Genomic DNA, 9,723 nt, shown 5'->3' on the forward strand with positions numbered 1-9,723 from the left:
TAATAACAACATTAATATGTATGCTGTTTAAGTGAATATCAAGAAATATGATGATATGAAAACTGATTGAACCTCATGATAGTTTGCAGATTTCATAAAGAAATTATGTTTCATTTATAAGACAATGACATATAGTTGTAATTTTCTTTTATAGTCACAAATCATGATGTCATATCATATGATTTGAAGCAATATCTGTTGGCATAAACTAGTCTTAGTCATCTATGTTTTCTTCAAGACCGGTCATGACTTACTGAAAGCTGGTTGACTGGTCTTACCTGGTTTAAGCTAGTTGGTGAGCTAAATAAGTTGTCAAAACCCCTCTAAAACCAGCTATGACCAGGTTGGAAGACCAGATAAAACCAGCTTAGTCTAATTCTTATTATAAGAACCTCTGGGCATTTCTGACCCAAATCATGTGCTGACAAAAACCCAACTGAAACGGCTTTCCACAGCTGGTGGTATAGAGGGGTTTTGACCACAGCTACAGCTGGTCACGCTGAGAGACCAGCTGACAAACCAGCCAGCACAGGCCAGTTTCAGATGTTTAATTTAGTAGGGGATTTGTATTTGTTCATTGATCAGATGCTTTTATCCAAAGAGACGTACAGTGCATTCAGGCTAACATTTTTTACCAGTATGTGTGTACTCTGGGAATTGAACCCAGAACCTTTTGTGCTACTAACACAATGCTCTACCACTGAGCCACAGGAACTGCATCTTTCCACCACCTAATCAATGATACAAGATCTCAAGATTTAATTAAGTAAACTACACAACACTCTTTTGTGCATCAAGATTAATTTCGCAGGAAAAATCTAAACTCCTCTCACAGAACCTTTTTTTTCTCTGTATTATGAAATGTTATGAGACTGTAAAGATCTTGTGTTGCAGTAATGATTGTGAAGAACATACTGTTACGCAATAAGAATTGTGATCATATCAATACCATCATATCATGAGATGCAACGTTCAAAACTGAAATGAGTTGTGTTTATGCTCTGTAATTATTGTTGTGTTTGATGAATGGTGTGCTGTAGTCGGTGTTTTGCTGACGCATTGTTGCTGTGTCTAGCTGAGTTGTTCTAGGCGTGTTGTAAGGGTCTCTCTGCTCTCGGTTCCTCTTTCATTTAGAGCCTGGGGTTTTTTCCTGCACCAGCAGGTGAATGACTCACAGCTCTAGTTTTAATGTTGAGTGTGATGATGAGTATCAGCGAGCATCACTGCCGAGTTTATGAGTTATTGATCCGTGGGCGTGTCTCGAGGATATAAACCCCGCGGATCGCTGCACATCAATGAAACCCGACAGCAGCGCGCGCAATGGTGAGTGACCTGATTAAACATTCACTATTTTATCTCAACATCTTAACTTCATATCATTTAGTTATTTGTATCATTATTTTTCTATATGTGTCCCTGCAGCACAAAAGCAGTCATGAGTAGCACAGGTATATTTGTAGTAATAGACAACAATACATTGTATGGGTCACAATTATACATTTCTCTTTTATGCCAAAAATCATTAGGATATTAAGTAAAGATCATGTTCCATGAAGGTATTTAGTAAATTTCCTACCGTAAATATATCAAACTTAATTTCTGATTAGTAATATGCATTGCTAAGAACTTCATTTGAACAACTTTAAAGATGATTTTCTCAATATTTAGGTTTTTTTGCTCCCTCAGATTTCAGATTTTCAAATAGTTGTATCTCAGACAAATATTGTCCTCCTAACAAACCATACATCAATGGAGAGATTATTTATTCATCTTTCAGATGCATAAATCATCATTTTAAAAAATTGCCCCTTATGACTGGTTTTGAGCTCCAGGGGCACATATATAACGCACGTTTCTGCTCTTTCGTTTCTCTAGTTTGTTCTCACAGCGTTGGTTCTTCCGGTCCTCTGCGGAGCCGGTTTGGCGATGGATGCTCACTCTTACCGGCGCACGGATCCAGTCACCGGACAGCAGCTACTGTGTGACAAGTGTCCACCGGGAACGCGCATGCGCGCGCACTGCACGATATCCCGTCAGACGGAGTGCGCTCCTTGCGGAGCGGGTTTGTACACGGAGTTCTGGAACTACATCGCCTACTGTCTGCGGTGCGACGCGTGCTCCGATCACCAGCGGGTCGTTCAGCCGTGTAACGGAACCGTGAACACGGTGTGCGAGTGTGAGGCGGGGTTCTTCTGGGATCAGCACTTCTGCAGGAGACACAGCGCCTGCAAACCGGGCCACGGAGTCAAAGCTCCAGGTGACCAGCCTATACCAGTTATTAATACATTATATACAGTCAAACCAACAATTATATCATTTTTCATATTTTTTTACTAGTGGGTGCAGGACACTATATAGTTCATTTATGTAAGCGAGGACAGCAAAATAAACTCACAAAACCAGTCATGAGGGTAAACTTTTCAAAATTGAGATTTATACATCATCTGAAAGCTGAATAAATCATCTCTTCATTGATGTATGGTTTGTTAGGAGGACAATATTTGTCTGAGATACAACTATTTGAAAATCTGGAATCTGAGGGTGCAAAAAATCTAAATATTGAGAAAAATCATCTTTAAAGTTGTTCAAATGAAGTTCTTAGCAATGCATATTACTAATCAAAAATTAAGTTTTGATATATTTACGGTAGGAAATTTACTAAATATCTTCATAGAACATGATCTTTACTTAATATCCTGATGATTTTTGTCATAAAAGAGAAATGTATAATTGTGACTCATACAATGTATTGTTGTCTATTACTACAAATATACCTGTGCTACTCAGAGGGACACATTTATTATACCCAGAAATTCTTCATACAGTAGACTACCGGATCAAAAATGATTCAGACGCTTTGAGCATGTTTTTTCTTTAATTGCTAATGTGATCTTTTTCCACCACAGACTGAACTGAATGAAGCACTGCTTGGTAATCGTTTGAGCTAAATTGTTTTTTATCTAATTGTGTTCTGAAATTTAACGGCTGGCAGCTATTCAGCCGAATTCATTACAGACCTTTCTTTTAAAGTTATCAGACATTATCAAGATCAGTTTGTTCTGACACAGTGTTCTTGTCATATTTTATTACCATCTTCTAAACTGTGATAATGTGAGAAATCTTGAAGGTGTCTGAATACATTTTGGTTTAACTGTATATTTATTGTTGTATACTTACAGTGTTGAGAAGGTTACTTTGGAAATGTAATAGATTACAGATATCAAGTTATCCTGTTTAAAATGTAATAAGTAGCATAACTATTTCAGTTACTTTATTAATGTAATGTACCTGATTACATTTGGTTACTTTTTGATTATTTTTCTAAATTCACATTTCTATTTTTTTTTTTTCACGAAATTTCTCTAAACTGTTCATCATTTTTAAAACATTTAAAGCAGGCAGGGTAAATCTTACAGTACTATATAAAATAGCCTAGTGCTCAACAATGATTACCGCCAGACTTTCAAAATCCTTCATCACTTGAATTAAGATTATAATGATTTAATTTAAAAGCACAGCCACCACAAAATCAGACTTTAGCACTTCATTTTTACTTTGAGATCATTCTGAGGTTAAATACAGATTTAATATCATAACAATAAATAGTTTAATAGCTATTTAATGAGACATTGGTGTCTTATATTTTAGAGCATTCAATGGAATTTATGAAAGGAATCGATTAAATCTGTATGTGTGAAAATTTTCCATTGTAACCCCCTTTTAATCGTTAACATTTTCATTAGTAACTTTGATTTAATTACACATTTCTTCTCAGTAACTGTAACAGATAACAGTTACATTTATTTTGTAATTAAATTACTTAATTCTGTTACATGTAACATTTATTTTTGTAATTAAATAACGTAATTCTGTTACATTTAATCAAGTGTGTATGTATATTTATATATATATATATATATATATATGCACACACAGTTGTACTGAAATGAATAAATATTCAGGACAATTTATAATATTAATAAATATTCAGTATATTCTTCTCCACATAAGTAAATTCAAAAGTGTAACTGTTTTAGTTTAGCCATTTAGTTCATCTGAAGGATGACTCTATGTGACCTGTTATGTTTACTGTCATTAAAAGCTCAGTGTGTTTTGTTGACTGTGGTCAGGACGCAGACACACTGTCTGCACTGCTCTTGTTCAAACATTGATTCATGTGAAGGTGCATCACAGTGACTGATGTGTAGTGTTTGATGATGCGTCTGCAGGGACACCACACAGGGACACGGTGTGTGAGCTCTGCGCAGATGGACACTATGCAAACATCATGCAGACGCATGCAGCATGCGTTACTCACAGCGCCTGCAAGGCAGATGAACAGCTGGTGCTGCCGGGATCCAGGTGGCACGATAAGGATGGAAGGTATGTGAACATCTTGTGGTGGCGTGATGCAGGTGGCAAGATAATGTGTGTCCCAGATCACCATAGCAACTGCCTTCTTGAGTTTATATCACAATGCTGAGAACTGTGAGATGTAAAAGAGTAGCAAGATATGAACTTAGAATTGGGGAGAAATTATAGTCATAACTTGAGTGAGAATGCTGCATCTGTAAATTCATGCTCGGCTGGTGTTTTCTTCCAGTTTGGGCGGATTTATTCAAGCCGGTTCTATCCGGTCTGAACGTTCAGTATGGGACTTCCACTGAGTATCTGCAGAAGTTAGTGAACCGCCGTCTGCGCAAGAGGAGGTTTGGCAAGCGAGCTGCGCTGCGTCCGATGGAGCAGAAGAACTGGAGCGAAGCGACGTCAGAGGAGGAGCCACTGAACCTGCCGTCCATCCTGGAGGAGTCACACCTGAATGCGCTGGCGGACAGGATCGCACGCAAAATCCTGCAATTCCAGCAGCACTGCACTAACACTCCACTGCTAACTGTATGACAGATGAAGCCTGTTCACACTGCACTGAAAAACACACTGCACTGATTTGAGTTTGATACTGTCTCATCTGCTTTATAAAGTCTAGAAGTGCATCAGATTTTGTCCTGACCGTTAGATACTTCGACATCTGGATCAGTTTAACGCTCCAGCGAAGGTTGTTGGATGTGTGACACTCAGATTGTACTCATGCACTTTACAGTCTGTCCTGTCAATAAATTTCACATGCTGTGTTGCACTAGACTCCACTGTTTTGTAAATATTACAGATACGTTTTTTTTTTTTAAACTGGTTTTGAGAGATTGTTCTCTATTTATTGACCAGACAACAAAACATCTCATTAAACACAGTGAAAAGAGCGGATGTAAAATTTATCCTGTGCCTAGGCTTTTCCTTTGATTGTCCTGAAATGCATCTGCTGTCATATTTTAGGCAAAATAAGAGTAATATCGTGCAGTTTTGTATTGCACTTACTTATTAAAATTTCACAGTCAAGAATGCATTTGAAAAAGCACAGCTGTGGAAACAAACATGAAGTTTCAACTAGGAAGGGAGTTCACCAAGAGTCTGATCGGGTTATTTATAACTTATTATTATAGTTAATTAAAACTATTTTTCAAAACTTTTTAAAATAGAAAAGAAATTAAAAAAAAATAGATTAAAAAATTAACTGGCAGCTAACTGAAAATTGAAGTACTAAAATGCATAAAACTAAAAATGAAATAAAAACTAGATGAGTAAAGTTTGTGAACAAACTCTGAAGTTGGCTTGAGAAAGCGAAGCCTGAAAGTTTGAAGAAGTTGTAAAAGCTTCAAGTTTAAAAGTTTAGATAGATTAAATAGATGTTGACAGCAAAATGCTAGCATTATTAAACATGTTGTTAACATGATTATCATGTTGTCCTAGGATAGTCATTAGTTTTTCTCTGTGGCTTTGGTAGATTTCTCAGATCAGAACTGAAATTTTCAAAACTCCTTGTTCAACCTCTCAAAATTATTGTTTCTTGTGTAAATATTAAAAGCAATTTCTCATTCTTTTGTACATATTGCGAATGCTTTTGTACGTTCATGAAATTAATTATTTACATGTGTCTGCTGTTTCCTACATTATTTTGAATAATAATGAAAACTACTCTTTTGAATAATTTTACCCTCATGTAAAACTAGTTTTATCCCATGAAAAAAAAAAAATGAAGTTTGGGTTTGCCTATTGGCCAATCAGTCAAGACGTGTGTGTGCGGCTTTTATATACCTATGCCTCTTACAGTGATGTTTTCAGGTGTACTATTGATATATCACACAGGAAAAATGCATTTGTGCCATCAGACTTAACTGTTGTGTTTGACAGCTGTGTTTTTGAGCATTTTGATCGTTTTGTTTGTGATCAATGACACAAGCGCTTGTTATTCTGATGCCACTGGATGTTCATTAACATAAATACTTACTTCAGTGAGATGAAGTTACAGGCTTTTGCAGGTGATCCATTGTATGCTGCTGTTTGTACTAATTGTTTTTAACACTTGATGGCTGCTCTGTTAATTTTTTGTCATCAGAAATCCATGTGTGCTATTTGATAGCAATTTTTCCTTTGAAAACCATGTTTGTAGCATTTGTAAAACCACATTTTTTCATCTCTTACAGTTTTTCTTATTTGCTTTGGGGCATTTCTGGAATCATCCTTAATATTTGCAAAGAAGTATGTGCATTTCTCAAAACAATTCGTACAAACAGCACCACACAATGGATTACCCGCAAAAGCCTGTAACTTACTCAGAAACTGTAGTTCATCTCTCAAAAGCAAGTATTTATGACAATGAACATATCAGTGCCATCAGAATGAAAAGTCCTTGTGTCATTGTTCACAAACAAGATAGTCAAAATGCTTAGTCATGTGTCAGGTGCAGTGAGGGGTGCAGTGAGAGGTGCAGGAGCAGTGAGAGATGAGAGTGCAGGAGCAGTGCAGGAGCAGTGAGAGATGCAGTGAGAGGTGCAGGAGCAGTGAGAGGTGCAGTGAGAGGTGCAGTGAGAGGTGCAGTGAGAGGTGCAGGAGCAGTGAGAGATGCAGTGAGAGGTGCAGCAGCAGTGAGAGGTGCAGTGAGAGGTGCAGGAGCAGTGAGAGATGCAGTGAGAGGTGCAGGAGCAGTGAGAGGTGCAGTGAGAGGTGCAGTGAGAGGTGCAGTGAGAGGTGCAGTGAGAGGTGCAGGTGCAGTGAGAGGTGCAGCAGCATGTGAGGTGTGCAGTGAGAGATGCAGGAGCAGTGAGAGATGCAGTGAGAGGTGCAGTGAGAGATGCAGGAGCAGTGAGAGATGCAGTGAGAGGTGCAGTGAGCAGTGAGAGATGCAGTGAGAGGTGCAGTGAGAGGTGCGGAGCAGTGAGAGATTCAGTGAGAGGTGCAGGAGCAGTGAGAGGTGCAGTGAGAGGTGCAGGAGCAGTGAGAGCTGCAGTGAGAGGTGAAGCAGCAGTGAGGGGTGCAGTGAGAGGTGCAGGAGCAGTGAGAGATGCAGTGAGAGGTGCAGGAGCAGTGAGAGATGCAGTGAGAGGTGCAGTGAGAGGTGCAGTTAGAGGTGCAGGTGCAGTGAGAGAGGTGCAGCAGCAGTCAGAGGTGCAGGGAGAGGTGCAGGAGCAGAGAGATATGAAGTGAGAGGTGCAGTGAGAGATGTAGTGAGGTGCAGGAGCAGTGAGAGATGCAGTGAGAGGTGCAGGAGCAGTGAGAGATGCAGTGAAGTGCAGGAGCAGTGAGAGATGCAGTGAGAGATGCAGTGAGAGGTGCAGGAGCAGTGAGAGATGCAGTGAGAGATGCAGTGAGAGATGCAGTGAGAGGTGCAGGAGCAGTGAGAGAGAACCAACAGGAGAGTATTCCATTTTACATGGATTGTTTCTATTCTCACTTGACTTGTCAATTAGGTCATACAGTAATGCATATGTAGAATTTTTTGTCCCTCTTAAGAATGCAAAGTCTTCCACTCTCTGGGGGAAGAGGAAAGCTCCTCAATAATGATCAAGAGCTTGCCATTGTAGAAATGGTTGTTGCAAATAATGCAATAAAACTGCATGAAATTAAAACTAGAATTGTGGAGGACCATGAGATATTTCACAATACATTGTCCAAACACAGAGTGCGGATGAAGCAGCTCTACACTGTTCCCTTTAAGAGGAACAGTGAGAGAGTCAAGGAGTTATGACGACAATATGTCCAGGTATAGTGTTTATTCAATTCAATGTCCAGTTCTATAAGCTTTGCACTTTGCAAGTAGGTAACCAACACAATAATAGGTTACAGTACAGTATGTTATACAGTAATGACATGATTTACATAAACTTTGTTTCAGATAGTTATTGAATTGGAGGCCAACCAGGCCCCTCATGAATTCATATACATAGATGAGGGCAGGATTCAATCTGGCCAAAAGGCGTCAACGTGGACGAACTGTAATTGGAAAAAGGGCCACAGTTGATGTTCCAGGACAGAGAGGGGCAAACATTACCATGTGTGCAGCAATTGCAAATGCAGGATTACTCCTTCACAGATGTCAGATTGGACCCTATAATACCGAGCGCCTCCTTGCCTTTCTCAATGATCTCCACCAGCGCCTGGTTCCAGAGCAGGATCAGGACGGTGAAAACTTGAGGACCTTTGTAATTACCTGGGACAATGTGGCTTTCCATCATTCGAAAGCAATAACAACATGGTTTGAAGTCCACCCAAGACTTGTAAGTGTCTTCCTTCTACCCTATTCACCTTTTCTCAAACCCCATAGAGGAGTTATTTTCTGCATGGAGGTGGAAGGTTTATGACCATCAGCCACATGACCGGACTGTCCCTCCTTGAAGCCATGGATGCTGGCTGCAGGGACATCACAGTTCATGATTGCCAAGGGTGTATCCGACATACCAAGCAGTTTTATCCCAGGTGCATCACCTTGGATAATATCAGATGTGATGGTGATGAAAACATGTGGCCTAACCCTGAAGATCGCAGAGATTATAAAGTTTATCTGGGCTTTTTGCTGTTGTTTTTTTTTTTCAGAATGTTCTTGTGTGTTTCATGGATATTTTTTTTACTGTAGGCAAAACTTTAAAACTTTTTCTGTTCTATCATGCTGTGTTTCTACTGTACCTCCTGTAGTAAACAGTAAAGGAAAATAAAACTGATTTGCTTTTTACTGGAAAGCTTTTGAATGTGAACATTACTGTACATGTGGACCATACAGTTCCCAACCAAGAAATGTAGTGTTAAAAACTGTGGGATTGCATGTTTTGCATGCAAATACCTGTTTAAAACTGATAAACATAAAAGTCTATGCAGTTTTTGTAATGTCAACAATAGCCAGTATTTTGAAACCTGGTGTACTTTGATTGACTGCATGTACTTTGTGAAGTGAAAACAAGTGTTATTCTTTGACAGAATAATTTCATTTTGAGTCAGATTTACAGTGTTTTGGTAAAGTTAGTGTGTGCAGAGAAAGATGTGTTCTATTTTGAAATGAAGAGTTAGTATATATTTAACAAAATGTGTTTTTGAGAAGAAAATTATCCATTTGGCCAATTGTGTTTTGTAGGTGTGAGTCTGTGTTAAGAGTTTAGAAAAAGTATCTGAAGTATGGTTAAGCGCTTGTTAGCGATTGAAAAAAACTGTAATGAAATATATTTTAAATCTTAAAATTAAATGCTATAAAAACAATTATAAATATGACCATCCACATGATCAAATGTCCCTCCTGGACGCAATGAATGCTGGATGCCTGGACATATCAGCAGAAGATCGCCAGGGATGGATCAGGCATGCCAGAAGATTCTCTCCTAGGTGTATTGCCCTAGATGACATAAG

General features: G+C 38.8%; 1 protein-coding gene across 1 annotated transcript; it reads left to right on the forward strand.

Moving 5' to 3' along the window:
• The first annotated feature begins 1,176 nt into the window (after positions 1–1,176).
• Positions 1,177–5,139, forward strand: LOC109111506 (tumor necrosis factor receptor superfamily member 11B-like). Its single transcript, XM_042746012.1, has 5 exons — positions 1,177–1,323; positions 1,876–2,257; positions 4,230–4,362; positions 4,416–4,428; positions 4,564–5,139. The coding sequence occupies exons 1-5, from the start codon at positions 1,321–1,323 to the stop codon at positions 4,897–4,899; spliced, it is 867 nt and encodes a 288-aa protein (XP_042601946.1). The 5' UTR covers positions 1,177–1,320; the 3' UTR covers positions 4,900–5,139.
• Positions 5,140–9,723: the final 4,584 nt, after the last annotated feature.

This window comes from Cyprinus carpio, chromosome B19 (assembly GCF_018340385.1).
Source record: "Cyprinus carpio isolate SPL01 chromosome B19, ASM1834038v1, whole genome shotgun sequence".
NCBI classification, from domain to species: domain Eukaryota; kingdom Metazoa; phylum Chordata; class Actinopteri; order Cypriniformes; family Cyprinidae; genus Cyprinus; species Cyprinus carpio.

Coding starts and splice junctions, on each gene's coding strand:
- LOC109111506 (XM_042746012.1), top strand. Junction 2,258..4,229: donor CCACGGAGTCAAAGCTCCAG/GTGACCAGCCTA, acceptor ATGCGTCTGCAG/GGACACCACACAGGGACACG.